The sequence below is a fragment of the Topomyia yanbarensis genome, chromosome 3 (assembly GCF_030247195.1).
Source record: "Topomyia yanbarensis strain Yona2022 chromosome 3, ASM3024719v1, whole genome shotgun sequence".
NCBI lineage: Eukaryota > Metazoa > Arthropoda > Insecta > Diptera > Culicidae > Topomyia > Topomyia yanbarensis.
Window position 1 is genome coordinate 426,787,187 of NC_080672.1, and position 21,488 is coordinate 426,808,674.

Genomic DNA, 21,488 nt, shown 5'->3' on the forward strand with positions numbered 1-21,488 from the left:
CTTAATGTAGGCAAACCCGACAAGTTTTATTAATCTCTGGATTGCATCTAATGGTTTAGGAACATTCCTTTCTTCCGTATCTAATACCATTCAGAAGCCATCCGGTGAGATGTAAGTAGCCGGATGTCACCAAGCTTGTTTTTGTCCGGAGATAAGACAATTAAATTATTAACCTCATAATGGACTCATTCTACTGCCTCTGTTGACTATTACTATGTAGGATACCCACCTATATGACTCGTGTTCAAAGCTTCATCACAACAGTTTCCTGCGCTCACAGTTACATTGCGCCCATTAAGGCTTCCACACACATTAACCAGTTTCATTTGGTTATTTCCGATGCGTTCACTAGTTTCTACCGAGGATTTGAAGCGCAATTGACGTGACGGAATGTTTCCGCTGCGCTGCTTCGAATCAGAATACTCATTAGCATTTCAAGACAAAGAAAATGTTTTCCTGTTAGCTTTTAAATCAAATGCAAAAATATGAACAGTAATGTTCTTATTCTAATTCTCTGAACGTTTTTTTTGATTTTCAGGAGTTTTCTACGGATATTTCGTTAAGCCTAAAAAAAGTGATGGCGATCCTAGTTCAAATGACTTTTTGCTTGGCTCGGGCATGACAGTGTTCCCAGTGACGTTGAGTTTGACAACCAGCTTTATTACCGCCATCGAATTGCTTGGGAATCCATCGGAGATGTTTTACAACGGTACGCAGTTCACCTTAATCGGTAAGTGAAAATTTAATTAAATTAGCGTCCGCAATAAATTTAATCATTTAAATGTGTTTTTCAGTCATTTCTGCTTTACTAGTTATCCCCGTCGCAGTTAAGGTGTTTTACCCCCTGTACTATAAAATGGATTTGACTAGCTGCTACGAGTATTTGGGAACGCGGTTTAATAGCAAGCTTCGTGTTTTTGGCGCAATTCTGTACATTCTTCAGGTAAGTTTAGCCCAGAGTTTTCATCCCTAATTCCAGCATCAAAATTAATTTCAAAACTCAATCATATACTTCGACTAACGAGAAATCCCTGTCGTAGGAACCTTTCCTCTAACCACAAAGCCAGGGGGGACTAATTGGGTCATTGCCAATAGAAACTGACTTCAAAATTCAATCACTCAATCTACGCCATCCATCAATTAATCAAACTGCTGAGATGTAATTTCGTTGCCACAGTGTAGCACTTCTAAGCAAATCACTTCATTTTCATTTGGAATCAACCGAAAAACCAATTAGCAGTGAAACAAGAAGGACCCAAATCTGAGAGGCAGAAATTACAAAACGATAACTCTAGAATGGGTTTTTTTTTATTGATGAACAATTATTGCGGAAAACGGCACTTGAATGGGTGCCGTCGGATAATGGCTTTTGATTGTGTGTGGGTGGGCGATTTGGGTTCGCTGCTCGGGAAGAGGTTAATCGGAATTCGAGGAAGGTCGTAGAATTTTTCTTTTGTTTGTTTGAATCAATGTAAGTGCAGAGCCGAGGGATGATTCTGCTTAATTTGTTTTCAAATCAATATGTTTGAAGAGAAACCTGGGGTTTTGTTGGAATTATTTTCCATTTAATTGAAGTTGGGACCAGTTTTCCAACAAGTTCAACTACCGGGTAATTTCCCTTTTGCGATTTTAGTAGCAGTATTAATTCTTAGCCTATTTCAATGTCAATGTTACACTTAATCAATTACGGTTATAATGGCTTCTCATTGGGTTTCTCTTCTATGTTCCTTCAAGATGGATAGAATGACATGGTAGTAAATATGTGTGAGTTAATTTTTTTTCTTAATTGGAAGTCTTTATTTACCGCAACAGATCTTGAACAGGCTCTAATACATGGTCAGAGACCATTCGCCACCTTTTACGTCTATTAACTTGAAGTAAACTCACCGCTATCTTATGGCAGTTTTGTTTTCATTCTTTAATTGACTATCACATTGTATCTAGTATGCTTCACGCAAACGTGGGGATGTATCGAAATGTTGCTCGTTTCGAGATGCATTCGAACTTGTACAGATCATGAACCCAAGATATCTCTCTGATATCTCTGTTGAATTTATGTATGGGTTTGAATGCTAAGAGAGATTTAAATTTTTACTAAGCTCAAACATGTGTATTCCACTTTTTTCCGCACTACTTTTATTATCTTACTGCTTAGGAACAAAGCGAATCATATTGGTGCTCATATGAGTCCATATTGATTAATGAATGAAACGGCATTTTACTCGGATGAATAAGCGTTCATCTATCCTACAAAGTTTCGCGAAATTTCAACAGTGGGCGTTTTCAATTTGGAACCATTTAACTGTCTGTAACTTTGTACATATTAGGATCTCTGGAAATTGAATTAGTATGAAATGATAAATTCTTCTTTAGTGACACTCGCGTTCGATCTAATCTATATATAATTATTATTTTGAGGGACATCTCGTTGGGCTCGGGGTTTACTTATAAACACAAATCCTCGTTTTTTGGAGTTAGCATCAATCCTGCGCTAGCTTAGTCATGTCACTAAGTTAGTGTCGGATTCTAATAAGACGAAGTCGAAACGCAAATACCATAACTAAGTCAAAATTAATTTGATTAAAACAAAAACAATTGCTACCGTCTAATTGAATTGCATATTTCAATAATAATCATTTGATCAATACAATAACTTATTGTTTTAAGCACCATGAGGGCTGCTAAAGTTGTAATAATAGGAATTAAATCTCTTAATCGAGATTCCACAGTTGCCAAATTCTTTCAATTTCAATTAAACTACCTGTATTGAAACACTTCAATAGAAACTGATTCCGGAGTTCTGAACTTAACAAACCTCAAATTCCCAATCACGTTGAGCTCATTTCTGAAGGCAAGTTCGAATAGATTTTATGTTTACGAAACCTATAACTATTCACCGACAAATTGCAAAATTTAATTCGTAATTTTTTTAAAAAATGCACCGCTCTCGGTAAGTAGGAGGAAAAGTATGAAAAATTGCGTTTTCCGTTTGTCTCTAATAGGTCAGAATCAGGCCCGTAGTCAGGATCTTGTTTAGAAGAGGGGAGAGGGGGGGGGGGGGGGTTACTTTAAAATTATTGCATAAATATTTAATTCTGATTTGATATTCTTCATAGAAACAATTTCAAATGTAAGACAATTGAAACTAAAAATCCTTAAAAACATGTTCTTCGTCACAAGAAAGTCGGATTATTTATGTTGAATTTGATTTTTACTACTTATTTACAAGTTACAACTTATTTTTACTATTTATTTACAAGTTACAAAGTATTTATATGTTAGCCGAATATGACACTCCTTGACGGAGTTTGCAAGGTATTTCAAACTACACGTTAGCAAGGTGTAGAACACGCTAAATCGAAATGAGTAGAAAAATATAGTTAGAATGATCGAATGAAGAGAATGACGAAATTTGCACTAGAACTTCTGATTTTGCAGGTAATTTATAGATGGGCAGAAACGGCTCAAATTCTATTTTCCTGATCTGGCTTTTTGCCACTATTACCGACTCAATTTTTTGATATATTCTATTTAAATTAAGTTAGTTTCAAAACTGGCCCAAAGATTCTTTGTGATCAACAGGATTAAAATATATACTTCAATGATTTAATCAACTAATGAAAACTTCCCAGAATTTAATCTATTAACCCTCTAAAAGGTAAGCTAAAATTGTGACAAGTTCATTGAAACTAGAGAACTGTAACTAGCCGCGCCTCTGAGACCCCTTGTCTTTTTGAGGGTCAAATAAAACACATCGTGTTTACTCCCCTTTCCGGAAATAAACAAATATATTGACACTAATCTGCTCAGTAACTGGTTTGCTTTTTGAATAAAAGTAATTTCATCTAATTTTTTTTTATGCAAGATTTTTTACAAGATTGCAAGATGTTCTACTACTTGAACAAAGCTGTAGTGTCATTTTACCACAATTTGAGAAACAGTTTCAATTAAAGCTGTTGTACCTAACGCATCAAAGTTCTACGGATGAGGAAGACGTAAGCGTATTTCGAAAATGAGTGGATCAGAGCGCAATTCCGAAAGTTCAACTCGAGTAGTTGAGTGTACAGAAAAGATAGAAGTACTCTTGAATCGATTTCAATTGATTGATTCATTTTTTCTCTCTTTTCTCCGCGATTTCCGATCGCTTCTCTCATTTTATTCCATAGCGAACAACAATAAAACGAAAGACTGTCACATACTGAAAACATGAAATCGAAATAATAATCGCAAATTATTGACTTATAGATTCAACCATTTACAACATTTTAGTCGCTTTCCGTGATAGCCTACTCTGTTCACTGTCGTTTTCAGACTTTCATAGACATAGACATTAACTGGAAACCATCGAAAGCGACTATAATGCTGCTGCTTGTTGCAACATAAGGTTTATTATGATTGATTGACTAATATGTGGCTTAGCATCAATTGACTTCCGATGGAAAGTAAAGATAAAATCACGACAGTTAGTCATACGCCTTCTGTGTACGCTTCTGCATATCAGCGAGGTTAGTAGTATACGGTGCAAGTAAGTGGTATTAGATCATGTAGCCGAACATTGATTTTCTCATCGTCCATGCATATGAGGATCAACCACGTGTTACAAGTTGTTATGCACAATGACAGGTTTCGCCTGGGCTAATTTGTAGAGTGACAACAGCACTGAATACCTGACATGGTAGAGCTTGTTAAAGGCAATGCTCGTAAGCATAACCTCCAGTTTCACCTTCAACAAATATTTCACAACACGAATATTCGGTCTTACGCGAAAAGTCCGAAAGTCAATAGCCTCCGTATTTGCCTGGAGATCTACTTCTTGCTTTTACGACTCAATCATCTAACAGATCACCACAGCAAGAATTAAAGGAACATATTCCTTTGTTCTGCCGACGAGTCACACAATATAAAAGGAACTGTTTCATCACACTCGGCATACTGATGTTTATATCGTGACCACTGCCGTGTCGGTGGTTTGAAACAGCAATCTTCCTCACCATTCTCCCATTAATTCGTTGAAACCAAACAAGATGCATTTCTTTTTAAGTCATCGAAAAACATGTTGTCTTCTTTATTTTTTTTTAAATCGGTGGGGGCCCTAGCCTCCTCTATCCACGTGACTGATGAGATTTCCTACCTTTATGGTCGCAAGCGTTTTTTGCATCTTATGCTGACAAGAGGAGGACAAAAATAAGCAAAACGTGGCACTCTGATCAAAATACTCATCTGTGTTAAAGAGGCCAGTTTAGGTTAAATGTTAACATGTTCTGCATTACATAAACAATAAGAAGTATGTTCAGAATAGTTTTGATTGAACATCCTAGTCAATACCCCAGGAGAGAAATATTCACAGGATCAGTGAAATTGAAAATGAATGGAAAATGATTGAGCAGATTGGCTGTTTGAATGAATGATGCAACGAACATAGTAGGACATGATTTGAGATTTGCTCTTCCTTCAAGTTCCAATAAACCTGTTGAAAATTAGCAGTTTTGTCTGGGACTCCCGTTCCAGGTCAACACAACATAGCAAACGTGGTCAGTAAAGGTAGGCGTTTATTTGGGCAGTTCAGCGAGTGTTAAGCCAACGGGCTTAAATGTAAGTGGTCTTCTTGAATTTTTTGGGAAATGTGAAATTAATTGTACTTGTTATTAATAAAACGTTCTGGAGATGGCTGAAGAATAAATTGGTTGAATCGTAAACTACAGAAATAGTTTTATTTTTAATATTCACAGAAACATATCAACCGAAACCTGTGAATCAAATCGAATGGTGATTAAAGCTGATGTTATTAACTGGTACATGACAATTCGGGTATAAACTGATTTTCCCGCTACCGATTATGCACAAAATCTCAAAAAGTGAGATAAGGATTGCGCTGGATAAAGGATTTCTTCAGCTACATTCGACTTTTGCCAAAATTTGAATTAGTTACAATAAGCAAGAATTATTGCAATAATTCGCTTCGAGTTATAACGTAAAGAATACTACGATTCAAACTTCAAATGCATGTGTTTTTCAGAGCTTAGTTTAGCATAAAGTTGATTACAATCATTGAAAGATCATACTGGTGCAGCTTCTCCGAAAGAACGTATATACAAACTGACACAAAGCCCCCTCAAGATTAAAGAACACTGATACCATCTGTTTGTTCCTTTGAATTTCCGTTGACCACGCAAGGCAATCGTTTGTCCCTTTGTCTTTGCGGAAGCCACATTGTGTGTCTGACAGAAAACTATTTGCTTCGATCCAATTATCGAGACGGAACCGAATCATTTTCTGGAATAACTTTTGAAGATATCAATCGGTCTATACGACTTGTGATCGGAGGCCATCAACAATATTATTAAATTCCACAAGCGTCTTTTGGTAGAATCCGGTAGATTCTTTAACAAGATGAAGTTAATTATTTCTGGCCCTAAGGTTTTATTTTTACATGATAAAAGAGTACCGCCGAGAAAGGCGTTTCGTTCGCGGTATCACGCGGAACGCGGTGCGGTAGGTCTTCTGCGCCTAGGTGGAATTGGGACAAACCTTCTTGGCGAAATCGAATATACTAGTATAAAAGGGTTTCGGTTTTACATACGTCGCCCTGTTTCCCAAAGAGTACTCTACTCATCGATGTTTTTCTCGTTAATCAATCAACGAATCGGCGCCAGTAGCCACATTTCTTGGCTTTCATCAAACACTTCATTCGAGTTTCTAATGTTGCGTACTGTCGATAGCTAGCGGGTAGGCCGTCGTCCCGGAGGTTTTATACGCGGCAGTGTTCTTTGCGTACACGTCTAAGTTGTTTTTCTTTAGCCACGGATTGGAAGAACGTCATTGGATATTGGTACTTTCATCTGAGCTTAAATTGCGATATTGAGAATCAAGTTGGACAAAAAATTAACTCTTCCTTCGGAGGAAGTAACTGTGTCGATTTGATGGTTTGGGATATCGCAGCAGCATACTTTGTCTAGGCAATGTTTCGTGTGAGGTTATACGAAACATCGATTAATTCCGATGACTTTGAGTCTTTAGTGATTGAGACGAATATCGGCAAATGGTCACCACCGCGGGGATCGTAGATTATCTTCAATGTGCAATGTGTAACAGTAGCAAAGTCGAGCAGAGGAATAAATCCAATGTGGAGAAGAAATCTGTGCAATTTTGCCAGTGTTCAAAATTGTCAGATTGAAGTTATCGCAAATATCGTGGATTAAGGTAGATAGATTATCATTGAAATCTTCTAGAACTAGTCGTTGCGCAAGCAGGGATTCTATGATATCGTGTAGAATCGGTGCCCAACCGCGGTTAAAGGAGGAATATAGATGGAAGCTATGCAAAGTTCTTTGTTGTTAGTTTTTACTGCACAAGCGATTACCTGAAATACCTGTTACCGAGGAAAGGTTAATTCTGTGGAAGGAATAGCATTTTTTATCCCTTTACGCATTCCTCTGTCAGGGTATTCTCGATCCAGGCAAATAATATTAAAATAGTGGAAGCTAAGTTCAATATCGTTCACATATTGCAAAAGCATTATTTCTCAAACATTTTATAAAAAAAAATTGGAAATCGGAAAAACGATTTTCGAGATAATATTTTTACTATTCCACTGTAAAGCATGTAAGTAGTAAACATGCAACTGCATTAAACATGTTCATACTGTAGGCATAAAAGCTAATAACAGAGATTTAGGAGGAAATTAGCATGTCTTCAAAAGATCGCTTGGAACGTTTCTTGAGGGAACGTTTCAGTTTGCCACACAGTTTGTACGCACATGTCGAAAGATAATGGATTCCTACTTCAAGAAGTATCCATATAACTCTCGATGCATTTTTCATAGTGGGCCTTATTGCTAAAATAGCTGACTTTGATTCAATTGTTTGCATTTAAGACAGTTCATGACCTAAGGTACAAAAATTAAAAAAGGTGTTCTTAAAACAACCAACCTTATATTCCAGCAAATGTTCACCTATCATCGAGAGCATCGTTGACCACGCCAACTATTTCTACTTGGTTAGCTGGTAAGTATACAACATATTGCTTCGCAAAAGGCTCGGGAGAAGCAAGCTCATTGCCTGCTTCCTGTTGAGCTGGCTATCAGGACACTGACCTTGATCGAGAGGACCTTTAAAATTTCGGTTACAGTCTAGTAGTGTTCCGTAGTAGGTCCTTGGAAATCTGTATTTGAAGACTTGATTTTGGACCGAAAGAAGACCACAAACGGACCGATTGCGACGTCTGGATCTTGTTTAGCTCGGGTCTCACCGGCAGAGCCTGTCTGAATCTTTGGAGTCGATTCGACCTCCATTTGGCCATCTAAAATAAAGTCAGTGCTTGGGCTGACGGAAGAGATAATAATCAAAGTATTTACAGAGTGTTGGAAGGAGAGAAAACATAAATATATTCGGTATTCGTGTAGTTGATCCGTTCCAACGGCGCTACATTTTATTGGCTCCCGTTTATGCATTTCTGAGGTAGACTTTTACTGAGCCTCAGCTTCCTACTTTAGTTTGGTTAAATAGGTCGATGTTTATCGTTTTCCTTCTGATCTTGATCAGAACAAAAGCTAATTTTTACAGTGATACCGGAAGAGCAAACACCTGATTCTACCGCGTCTCTTATTCTACTATGTGCTGCTTCTACCAACCAAATAGTTGCTCCGATAAGGGCAAACTGGCAACTGTGGATTTATCGCCTTTTTTTTGTAAGACCATCTATTCGGGGAGTGGACCAGTTGTGGACATTGAATATGGAGCTTAACTTGGCATGTTCGCACTCTGAATTGATGTATTGATCATGTTCAGGACTATAATTCTAGCAGAGTCGTCCATTTCGCCAAACGCCGTGTAATGCGAAAAGATTAGTCAGCATTCCCGTTCATTTGATGATGACTCAATTGAGGTACGACTAAGCGATATGGCAGCGCTTACCTCTCATCACCTATCTAAACCACTCGTGTCAAATTACGGAAAGATGGTCTATGTTAGAGAAGATACTGCTTCCCGGATGTTCTCAACGATGCTCGTATGGTGAAAATGCGACCGCGAGACCTGTCTCACTTCCTTCCTGACTCTTCGAATCGAAGCCAATTAAATTCCATACACTCAAAAAACACTGGTTACTCATCCGTGGCAGACCTCTATGTGCCAATTCTGTAGTCAACACCGACTCACAGTCAACTTATACTAAACCACAAACGGTTACTAAGCCGATAATATCGAACAAGAAAGTAACAAATACTCACTGAATAACGACTACACAATAGTGACTCGTAAGAATAATAAACCAACAAGACCATCCGACCATGAACAATAAGAAAGTGGTAGCGTTGATGACATGGACGTGGATGCGACGGCGTGTCATAGGGCAGTTTTTACTGTTCACGATTTAGATGTTAACTAGATTTGATAACAAACCTAGCCTACTTCGTTGTAGGAATCATAAAATCCTGAAAAAGTTGGACGTGAGTGAAAATTACAACGCCTGACCAAAATACAGTGTCTTAGGTCGCCATTATCCAATCCCTGCCTTTACAGGATAAAATTAATGTAATTTCACTTTTACTTAATTAGTATAATTGCATGCACTTCTCATTCCCATATATTTCTTTCTCATCACAGTCACGGCAATTTTAAAAGTAACCATATCATATAATACGCTGTTACTATAGTTAAGCCAATTTTCATATTCCGTTTTCGTTGCCATCATCTCCCTCATTAAAAATCATCATCGTACTTTATTTTTCGGCTCAACCTGCCTTACGACTGCAGTACAGTTTCCCCCCTTGTTTTTCCATTGTTCTCAATTTACAGATGACTTTCTACACTGCGGTAGCCGTGCTGGCGCCTGCAATCGCTCTCTCCAAGGCAACAGGTCTGGATACGCACGTGGCAGTGGTGCTGATCTACTTTGTCTGCGTGTTCTACTCGTCGCAGGGCGGAATGAAAGCGGTCGTTATTGCTGATACATTCCAGGTGAGTGAGTGGAATCATTTTATATAGCACCCATCCTGGTGCTGTGCACATTCTTGGAAGTGAGGTATCCTTTCGTAGGGTATTGTTGATTCGGCTGGATGCTCAACGAAATAAGGTGGTAGTTTCGTGCTTTGTTTGTCTTCTAGCGTGAGCGATCGGGTTGCTAGAGTTATACCCAATTTTCCAATTGTGAGTTATTCGTGAAATATATCCATCCAAATCAACTCATAAATTAAGGCTATAAAAGAATTGAATGCCACTGACATTTCTGAAGGAGACAACGGTTGGCAACACTGCCCCTCCTCGACAAAGGCAAACATCTTCTAGTGTGATCCTGGTCCATTCACTTCCGCTGTGTCACTGACTCGTTCTGTGTAAATTTGTGTCCATTCTCGGGGCGAAGACACTTTGGCTTGAGAAATGCTTGGTTGACGAGCCAGCTCAACTTAGAATTAGAAAGCTAGCTTACATCGTTCTATGCTACCAGTAAACCAGGAACCATCGTGTTTTATCATCTAACAATCATGGTACTGCGCTGGCTTCTCTCAGCGTGCTGTTCTACCTTTTGTTCGCTAGATCTAGCAAAGGTAGGTACCCGTAAGAGGATGTCAGCGAAGTGATCAACCATTGTCGTTATCCAGTGATTGTCCTTTTCTCCGCCTCGAGTACGACAAGAAGTGTGCTTCTGCTGTTGACTGAAAAGCGCGTAACAGCAGGAAAAAGGTTGACGTAGAGTGGACAGAGCGGTAGGATAAGTGGCTGGTCGGTGAGAGAAGGTTCGTGAGCAAGGGGGTAGTGTATTGTTGGAATGGAAATGATTAAATTCCTCTTGCTTACAGACATACAGTTTGCTTGAATTGCACACTGCATTCGCGTTCGGCTGCCGGCTGGCAGTAAGTTCTGTTCACCGACCAATGAAGTGAGGGTCTGTTGCAGTGAATAAAGAATGCACGGACGCAGCACGAGGTACTTTATCTTCCGTTTTATTCAACAGTCTCGTTGAGCTCGGAGGAAAGATACACACGAACGATTCGGTTTGTTTTTCCACCGAGAAGGCTCACTTAACTGATTGCTTTTGCATTGAGATTAAAACTAATGGATGCTGCGTGCCGAGGTGCGTTAGGAACAAACCATGAAAAGAATTTTAAGCTTGTTACTAGTCATGTGGATAAATGGTTCATTGCAAATTGCTTTGATGTGGTTTTCATTTCGTTTAAGGGAACTATTAGAAGGCCATAAAAAGGTACAATTTAGATTTGTTTTGGTTTAAAAAAATAGTACAATTTATTAGTATTTATAGGTTGGATACAGAAGTACCGGTGCTGTGCGAGATTATATTTGAACATTGTGAACACCAAATGAAATTAATATTATTCGTTCACGAATTTTCGAATTTTTGATCCAACACTTTTCATTAACTTCCGGAACGTTTCATCATATTTTTTGGATGCTTTGGCTCAGATTCTACCAGCCGTTTTGAAGTCCCTCTTCATATTGGTCCAGTAACGTTCGATGAACCAAAGCTGAGGGCAATGTGGTGGTTTGATGTCTGTCTTAACTAGACCGTTTTCTGTGGGTAAATTGATCGGGTTAGACGGTCCGGGTTTTCTGCCTCTTACAGGCAGTTTATCCCAAACTTGTTTATGATGGATTTTACACTCGCGTTCGAATACACTTCGGCCATTTTCGCATAGTTATACCCTTTCACTTAACCATGTATCCAAAACCAAATTCTAACTTTATTTGCAGTGTACAACATGTTAGAATAGAAGAAATTATACTGCACAAAAAAGAAACATACGAAAGATGGCAGTCGAATGCACAGCATGCTGCGATGGGCACATTGGTGCGTATAACGCAAATCTAGCCAAACATGTCAAATGGTCCTAAGTGCAAATGACAGTTTCTCTTTCTTTACTTTCTCTTTCGCTAAGCACTCGGCAGTTTATACGTTTGTTATTCAACTCTTAGCAGAATAAGCTAGTCGAAATCAGAGTTTTTCGATATATCCTGAAACAATATTGAAAAGTTTTGAGATGACGCCGTAATAATCGAAAGAGAAAGTAAACAAAGAGAGGCTCTCATTTGCACTTAGGACCATTTGACATGTTTGTCGAGAAATGTAAGTTGGTAGCTTTTTCCTAATACAGTCCTTAGATTGTCGAAGGCATCCAAACTTCAAGAACGGTAGTGTGGTAGCTAGTCTGCATCGATTATGTTTAAATATTGACCATACACCTGTGAGAATAGTAAAAAAATTGGTAAAACTATTTTCTCTCCACTAAAAAATAAAGGAAATAATAGCTTCTGCGAAACCGAATAATAGTTTATGTTTAAACCTGATTGGTTGCATACATGTGATTGATACAATATGATGAAAAATTATAGAAATAAGGACGATAAATTTCCAACAGATTTCTTTCATCTGTGTATGCTGCGAAATTTCTTTCGATCTGCTATACATTCGGAATTTAATCCCATTTCCTTCTCACTGAACAAACGAAATCACTGTGTCCCGCCGAATGAAAATTATCTCGCGAGATGTGGTACACAACCCTATGAAGCTGCTGTTTAACTGACGGTGGGTTAAACTGAAAACTTTAGTGGGATGGTGTATAGGGGTATTCGGACCTAGCTAAACAAATCGCCCTTTCAGGTGGATAGATCTAAACGAATTTATCGGTCAAAGGTCCTAATTTCTAGTCTGAAACCTCAGCTACATTTTGGTGACTGACCAAATTGATACCTCAAATATTCTCCCAAAAATCAATATCGATGTACCCACCAGAAACTCTAGATTACATAACTTTTGAAGACTCAATTTTCAGCGCACCGCAGTATGGTCAGAATTAACCCGCGACTATTTTGATTTTTCTGTTTCTAGTGATGTTTTCAAAAATTGACTTAAAAGATTGGTGTAGTTTATAAGATTAAGTGAAAATATTTTTGTGTTAGTGTCAGTGACAACGATAACCTCTGGCTTGTTCGGCTCACCTGAGGATACGAAGGGCCAATGTTAGCGACCGAAACATGGGTAGCCCAACTTAGTACGGGTCACTTTTTAGAAATCGAGGAAAAATTCTGGGTTTGGCATATAAGATATATCTTTTGCTTTCTATTCAAGCACGTGTACAATTAAAAAAGAAGAAATTCTTACTCTATCCGGCAACGCCTCCTACGATTAAGTCTGCTATAATCGAAATCTCAGTAATATTTTTTTTCAATTCTCATGACCTACTAATTTCTAGCATAATGTTCTTACAATGAAATTTTGTTAAAATTTAATGTGAGCTCATTGTAATCAGATGAAAAACGCACGAAAAGATTATGGGTTTTGGGGCGCATTCGAGGTCCCGGACATTTTTAATATCGAAGCGTTCTCCATATTCAATAACAAATTTTCCAATTTTTCAAGGCGATTGAACAAAGTAAGTCTCCTCTGCCTTGACAAAATACATAAGCTATAGATTCTTTGGAGGGAATTCCGTTTATATTATTTTTGTTCAGTGAATAGTACCACCAGTTTACCCCGCGTGCATCACCGCCAACTTACCTAAACCGCACATTTTATGAAAAAGTATTGAAAAAAAAACCGCACATTTTATGAAAAAGTATTGAAAAAAAAACTTCTGTTTATGTTTAGGTGTAATACCTATACCGATACTGAACGCACTTTTCAGGCAGTATCGAAAAATATAATCATTCGTCGAATAGATTAAAGCTCATTATAAATATCAAAAATTGTTTGAAATATCGTCCACAACTTTTATACAAAAGTAACATAACCACATTGAAGTGTACTTTACACTAGGTACTTGAGGCACACCGAGAGACAGCGCCATATGTCTTTTAGAGACGGCCAACTAGCTCCGGGCTCCCCCTGAGGGTTAGTATTATTCCATGATTGGTTCGAGAACTATTGAATGATTAAACGTAAATAGGAAGAGAAATGGAAATAGTAGCCACCGCTATGGCCAGTGCGTGATCGGGATAATATGGGTGCACAAAGAAATGCCTTTGGATTGGTTAGATGGCCTCATATCCTCTATCTGTAAGAAGGGTCACAAATTCGAGTGTTATCACTATCGTGGCATAATGATCATCAACACCCCGTTGGCTGAATTCTTTGTTGGCGATCGTCAAAGCGAGTTTCGAGCAGGTTTATCACCGATGGACCAGATAATTACTTTGCGAAGAATCCTGGATAGATTCAGGACAGACAGCTTTTCGGCTGAGGGGTGGAGATAGCGTAGTTGGTAAATCGATTGTCTTGTACGCAGCTCACCTGGGTTCGATTCCCAACCCCACACATAGGGTTAGAGATTTTTCTAAATAGATTTCTCTAACTCGACAAAGAGGCGAATGACCTAAGGTTAAAACCTCTATAATCAAAATAAAAAAAAACTTGTTTATGGAATGTTTATGTTTATGGAATTCAATGCGACGTACGATTCTGTGAAGCGTATCGAACTGTGTCAGATAAGGCTTTCCAACAAAACGCGGTGTTGAAGGAACGAAATAATTATGCCGAAATCCTTTGCGGAGACTTCGATATCATTGGCGTTGGTCACATAGCAACGAAAGAGGCATTTGTGCCATTTGAAGGGGAGCCTGGAGAATCGGACTGGTTGTACAGGGTGTGTGCCGAATTTTAAAAAGTAAATTTCAAATAACTATTTTTCGTACGTGCGTAACATGATTTAGACATATTTGGTAGTACAGGGAAGACCCGATTTTATCAGAACCTGATTTTATCAGCCCTCGATTTTATTTACCCCCGATTTTATCAGCTTTTTGACCCGATTTTGTCAGCTTCATATGAAAATTGATAGTTGGTAGTTTGATGGGCTCTAGCAGACGAACCAAGTTGAATTCGAGTACATCCTGTCTTGGGCAAATATTTCTTATCGTAGAGATCCGAAAAATGCAAAAATAAAAATATTAATTTTTTTTTAATTTTGCACTGCCAGACCCCCTTAAGGAGAACTTAAAGCAAATAATCAGAAAAGGTTGCGAGGCTATATCTAAGGTCCAAAAAAGAATATTTTAAGAGCTTCGTTTTATTAAAAAAGACAGAAAAATATATGTCCCGATTTTATCAATGTCCCTGTTTTATCAGTTTAAAATTCGCCAAGGGGCTGATAAAAACGGGTCTTGACTGTCTTTGGGTTATTTAGTGTGGGGTTCCATCGAGTGGGATACCAACAAAACCTCTTTTGCCCAACTTAGGACGCTGAAAAGTGAAATCAAGGCGTTAGTGGCATCTTCGGAACTAAACATGGTACAGTAGGATTCCGTTTTTGGCAACAATATATTTTTTCAGTTGCCGAAACTGGAACCATGCCAAAAATGGAACCTTACCTTGAAAGCTTTTTTTTCAATTCATGGCATCATAAATGTTACAACAACATTATTATATAAAAATATGTGTAATGGAATGAAATAATAGAAAAAATCAACAAATTTAACTTTATTTGCTATGCCCGCCTTCATAAAATATAATAAATGTGTCTCCTATATTTGGAAATAAAGTCAAAAGCGATAGGGTAAGGTGGGGCAAATCCGACCGTTGGGTAAACCCGACCCCCCTCTGTTACCGAAAATCAGAAGTACTACGCGAACTAATATCAATGTTGTCGTATAGCGCATCGAAAATAATCATAATGGTGGTATTACAGCATTTTATTAGTCTATATTAAGATGCTCATACGACAAAAAGTGTGTTTTTACAATTTTTGATTTGACTTTTGTGCATCATTGACTACAGGATATTTCTGATTCTTAAAGTGATTACATAATAAATGTAAGTGGATTTAAATTCTTTGATTTAAGTCCTACAATGTACATAGATGAATTTAGTTCAACCTTTTTCATATATTTTTTAATTGCATCGTAATGAAAAATGACGCGGTGGGGCAAATCCGACCTCAAAATATTGGGGTAAATCCGACCGCTTTTTTGCTAAGAAAATTTTTATTTATCAAATTGATATGTATTTTTATTGTTACTATTTATTATTTTTATGCAAAATGGTTCATAATTACAAACGAAAGACACAAAAACGTGATGATTATAGTATTCGTCAAACAATTGCTCCGATGCAAATGGGAATATCATTACGTGCTACTGCTCGTGATTTTAGCATTCCAAGATTGATATTGAACTCCATTTTCTTCATGTTACAATTCAATAACACAACTTTCATTAATTTATCATTGAAAAGCCATAAAATTTGAGTAATATCTGCACTAAATCAACCAAAAACATAGGGGGTCGGGTTTACCCCACCATTTTTGAAAACAACAAAAATGAACATTTTTGTAAAACGCTTGTATCTCAAGATATTCCAAAGATTTAAATAAAATGCTGTATACAGAAAGTTTCCCAGGAGTCTAACCTTTAATTTGGTATATAAAACGACTTGATCCGATTTAGAATGAGCATTTTACAGCCAAAACCATTTACTAGGTCGGATTTGCCCCACCTTACCCTATCCATTATTACAACAAAATGATTATTGAGCATTTTTCAAAAGATTTACTATGAACCAAAATAATGTTCCCAAAAACGGAACCCATTTGTTTCCAAAAATGGAACTTTTTTGTTGCCAAAATTGTAGCGTGCCAAAAATAGAATTATACTGTATTACGGACATATGGTAGCTTCCGGTAGCGTTCTAGAACAGATATCGAAAATGAAGGTGATTTTTTAAAGAAATTTATATATTATGTGACGAATTTCGCGCCAACTCGAACAAATGTTAACAAATTTAAAGTTGATTTACAAAAAAAATCTTTGGTTTGGATGAAATTTTGTTCCAAGATAGATAATTATGTTCCCTACCTACCGTCATAAATTCAAGTTGGACACTTCCAAGGAAGAAAATTTATTTGAAAAAACTATTCCTTGTCCAAACTGATTTTTTCAGTGTATTCATTAGGGTGGGACAAAAAATAGATTCCAGCTCCGAGCAACTTTTTGGGTACCATTTGGGTCCGAGAACATCTGTGCAAATTTTTAGCTTGATCCCTGAAACTATATTTTTGCGCCCACTATTTAAAGTTTACGTGGGATTTTATATGGGAAAATTAACTTTCACAAAATAATTCCTCCAGGAGTCGCCCATTGCTTCTTAAAAATAAACCGTTATGTGGCTTTTGTAGGAAATTTAACACAGAAACAAAGTCTCGAAAACTACGAAATGATCTGACGCTTGAGAAAAAAGTTATTAAGCTGAAACCAATTGATGCTCTGACGATTGATAAAATATTCATTGTTTCTAGCACCACTGTTGTTGGTTGTCCAATTATATGCAATTTTGTTTTGATCTTCTCTTAATGTCTCCAAATCATTTTTCTATACTGTCTGGCCACTTCGCAAGAGTTTTCAGGGATAAATTGAGTCTTCTTTTGTACATAATAAGAGAAAATTAAAGATTTTGTATATAATTCGACCGTCAGCAGCAGTGATGCTATGAAAAGTAAAATTTTCATTAATGTTCAGGGCATCAATCGGTTTTTGCTTAATAACTTTTTCCACAAGCATCAGATCGTTTCGTGGTCTTCTAGACTTTGTTTCCTTGATAAATTTCCTATAAAAATCATACATCTGTTTATTTTTAGGAGGTAACGGGTGACTCTTGGAAGAATTAATTTGCAAAAGACGTTTTCCCCATACGAAATCCCATGTAAACTTTAAACAGTGGGCGCAAAAATATAGTTTCACCGATCGAACTAAAAATTTGCAGAGTTGTTCTGGGAGCTAAATGGGACCCAAAAAGTTACTCGGAGCGAAATTTTATTTTTTTCATATAACCATGTCCCACTCTAGTATTCATATCGAAAACTACTGGACTCTGAACTTTGGTCTCAGGATTTTCGTCTCTGGATTCTGAGCTCTAGATTCCAGACTCTTCACGCTGCACTCTGCTCTGCTCTCTGCTGCACTCTTCACGCTGGATTCTGGACTCTGGACTCTCGCCTCGATATTCTGTGTTATGGCCTCTGGATTCTGGCCTCTGGGTTCTGGACTCCGAACTCTGGAGTCTGAATTCTTGCTTCAGTATTTTGGGTTAAGTACTTCGGGCTCTGGATTCTGGTCTCAGAGCTCTGGACTCTGGTCACAGTAATTTGGGATGAGGACTCTGGGCTCTGAACTCTGAACCCAGGACTCCCGATTCTGTTCTCTGCTCTCCGAACTCTGGACTCTACATTCTTAACTCTGGTTTCTGAGCTCTCGCCTCGAGATTCAGTGCTATGGACTCTAGACTGTATACTGTGGTCTCTGAGCTATGGGCTCTGGGTCTTGATTCTGGACTTTAGTCTCTGAACTGTGGACTCTGGACTTTAAACTTTGGATTATGAGCTCTTCACTCAGGACTCTGGTTTCTGGACTCTGGGTTCTCTCCTCGGGACTCCATGTTCTGGTCGCTGGGCTATGGAATATAACCTCTGGATTATCGGATCGGAGCTCTGGACTCTAAACTCTGGTCTCACTATTTTGGGTTGGGCTTTGGGCTCTGGATTATGTGCTGAGGACTCTGGGCTCAGTATTTTGGGATAAGAGCTGTGGACTCTGGTTTCTGGTCTCTGGGCTATGGATTCTGGGTTTTGGACTCTTGCGTCTGGCATCTGAACTCTGAACTCTGGGCTCCAAACTCTGCGCTCTGGATTCTGAATTATACACTCGGAACTCTGGATTCTGGACTCTGAGCTCTGTCTTCGGAATTCTGAGTTCTGATCGCTGCGCTATGGACTCAGGACTCTGCATTCTCGACACTGAATTCTGGATTCTGGACTCTAGACTCGCCGCAGTATTTTGGGTTAAGGATTCGCGACTCTGGATTCTGGTCTCTCTCCTCGGGACTCTGAATTCTAGTCTCTGGGCTATTTTTTTCGAATAACTTTTTCCTTTAAAGTGTCCAACAAAATTTCATCCAAATCAAAGATGGGTTTTTTTGTAAATCGACTTTAAATTTTTAAAATTGATTTTTTTCCAGTGTAGGAGTCGATGACGAAGCTTTTCAATATTTTTATTCAAAAATTTGACTAATTTTATGAAAATCACACCTACGACATTTTTTTTTAGGAATTGTCATTTTTAGACTATAGCCATTTGAAAAACATGGTAAAAAAAGTTTGACCCTTTCCAAAAGACAGTCTAGATAATTTTTGGAAAAACAAAGTATGCAAAGTAGCTTTTTGTGACAAATTCTTCGTGTGTACAGAAAGTTTCATTAAAATCTGAGACAGGCAAAGTACATGGTACCTGACAGAGAGCGACACTGCTCGAATGAAGTTTCTTCCGAGGTAGAAATCGATGGGGTTCGATACAAGGTTGTCTTATATATATATATATATATATATATATATATATATATATATATATATATATATATATATATATATATATATATATATATATATATATATATATATATATATATATATATATATATATATATATATATATATATATATATATATATATATATATATATATATATATATATATATATATATATATATATATATATCTTATCTTATATCTTGGAATGCTATTTAGCCACGAGCTGAAAATTTTATAACAGCTAATATGACTTTCTATTTTTTACATTGTGAACTGAAGCTTGGCGGCGTGCAAAACTTTATCTCTGCAAGTCGCTGATACTCCCTTTTGCTCATGAGACATGGGCGTGGAAGGAGGCACACTATCGAAAACAATTGAGAATGGCGCAGACACATAAACTACGAGCTGTACCAAGTATACAAGGCTGACGAAACTCGACTGACTAATGTGGGCTGGACATGCAATGCGAAGATCGGAAGAGATACCATTTCTAGTTATGTTCAGCAGAGAACCTGAAAGAGGACGGATCCCGTACTGACTGGCTGTGTTCAATCGAGACAGACCTGCGGGAATGACGGCTCAACATCGAGCAACCTGGAAGTTTGAAATATATTCGGTAATGATTCGGAGCAATTGGATTGTTTGGCCACGATGGTGATGATATGAGTCACCGTTGTGGATTCCGGTTATCTTACGGTTTCAATTTCGCTCTTATTTGTCTTTTCTACTGTTCCGCTTAACATATGATGATAAAATGGAGAGATTCGCTAAAAGTGGCGTTAATTTTAATCTACTAGAAACTTTTGTTTTCCTACATCTGGTATAATTTTCATCCATATAAACCAGAAGTTCTCAAGGATTGTTTTCATAATATATAGTAGACACCACAGTGGAAAAATGTTATCTTTAACTAATTAAGGTAGTGGTAACCGTGAAACAGATCGATAAATGAAAAAAGTAATAGCGCAAATGAAAACTCATCAAAAAATCTGCTCCACTGGTTACATTCGAACGTAGTCTCCTTAGCGACCATGGATTTTTACGAAAGATTTTTAAAAACATTTAGAAACACTAAGGTTAACGGATTATTTTAAATTTGTTGGCTTACTTGTAAATGCATTTTTTTTACTAGAATAACAATAAGCAACCTATACCTTTGGATAATAGCTAAATTCGAAAAGTTTGGTAAATATGAAAATAACCCTCAAACTTTATCATCGTACAACGCACAACTTCTAAAGGCAGCTACCGATTAAAAACCGGCAGAAAAAATGAAAAAAACCAAGCAAATCCGTATCTACAATCAGAATCTCAGCATCTTTGAAGCGTGTGCCTCGCTGTCGAATCGAGTTCACACGGAGACAGATTAGATAGCGAATCAAGGCGAATCGCGCTCAGTAAGAAAACTTCACGAATCCTTCGGGAGAAAGGTTGTATACGCTGTACGATTTGAATATTTTTTCCCTTAACCTTCCCGTTTCCTTTGCCTGCCTCAGCCTGTAGCTCAACTGGATTCTCTGACGACATTCAAGTGAATTTGCTGTGTGGCAGGTCGTATCGATCCCCGGAATCGTATCGGGTGCCGGTTGAGGATGGGAATCTAATTGCGAAAGTGTTATTTGAATATTACCGAGTGATGACGGGGTGCGATAATGTCTGTTGAATTTTGTTCTTGATATTGAAATGTGTGAGCTCTTTAGACGAGGAAGGCTGTCGTTCGACTGAGACTGTGTATTTGCCGAACAGCGTGGAGGTGGAGTGGGAAAATTGAAAGGAGATTAAATTTGTCTGGAATGTGCATATTAATGCCATCAGGAAAATTAATGGAATATTCAGTTTGTGAATCTTTCCGGAAGTAATCATATAAGTATATTAGTAACGCGAGTGAGCAATGTATTCGATGGGCTAACTGTGCCAAGGTAATTTCCAGTTTGTGATTGACTGCGTTTATTGTTCCTATCAGCAGTAACTTGAAAATATCTTTTTTTATGAACCGTCATCACTACAAACGGTCTATAAATTTCACTGAGCGGGACATTTTTCAGGACAATCTCGAGCCATTATATTTCTGTCGGTTACTGCCTCGTTTCTCGCCATCACAAACAAGCTTGCCGCCTTATCAATTTAATGTCATCTTTATTACGACTTACAAACAAGTTCTTCTTTTTATCGTCCCATCGCAAC

The 21,488-nt window shown here is 37.8% G+C and overlaps 1 protein-coding gene across 1 annotated transcript in view; it reads left to right on the plus strand.

Annotated features, from left to right (window-relative positions):
• Positions 1 to 21,488, plus strand: part of LOC131691899 (sodium-coupled monocarboxylate transporter 1) — a 285,364-nt gene that overhangs the window by 60,660 nt on the left and 203,216 nt on the right. The window contains exons 3-5 of the mRNA XM_058978642.1: positions 539 to 730; positions 795 to 943; positions 9,795 to 9,956. Of these exons, the coding sequence (XP_058834625.1) occupies positions 539 to 730; positions 795 to 943; positions 9,795 to 9,956 (503 nt within the window). The remainder of the gene's footprint in view (positions 1 to 538; positions 731 to 794; positions 944 to 9,794; positions 9,957 to 21,488) is intronic.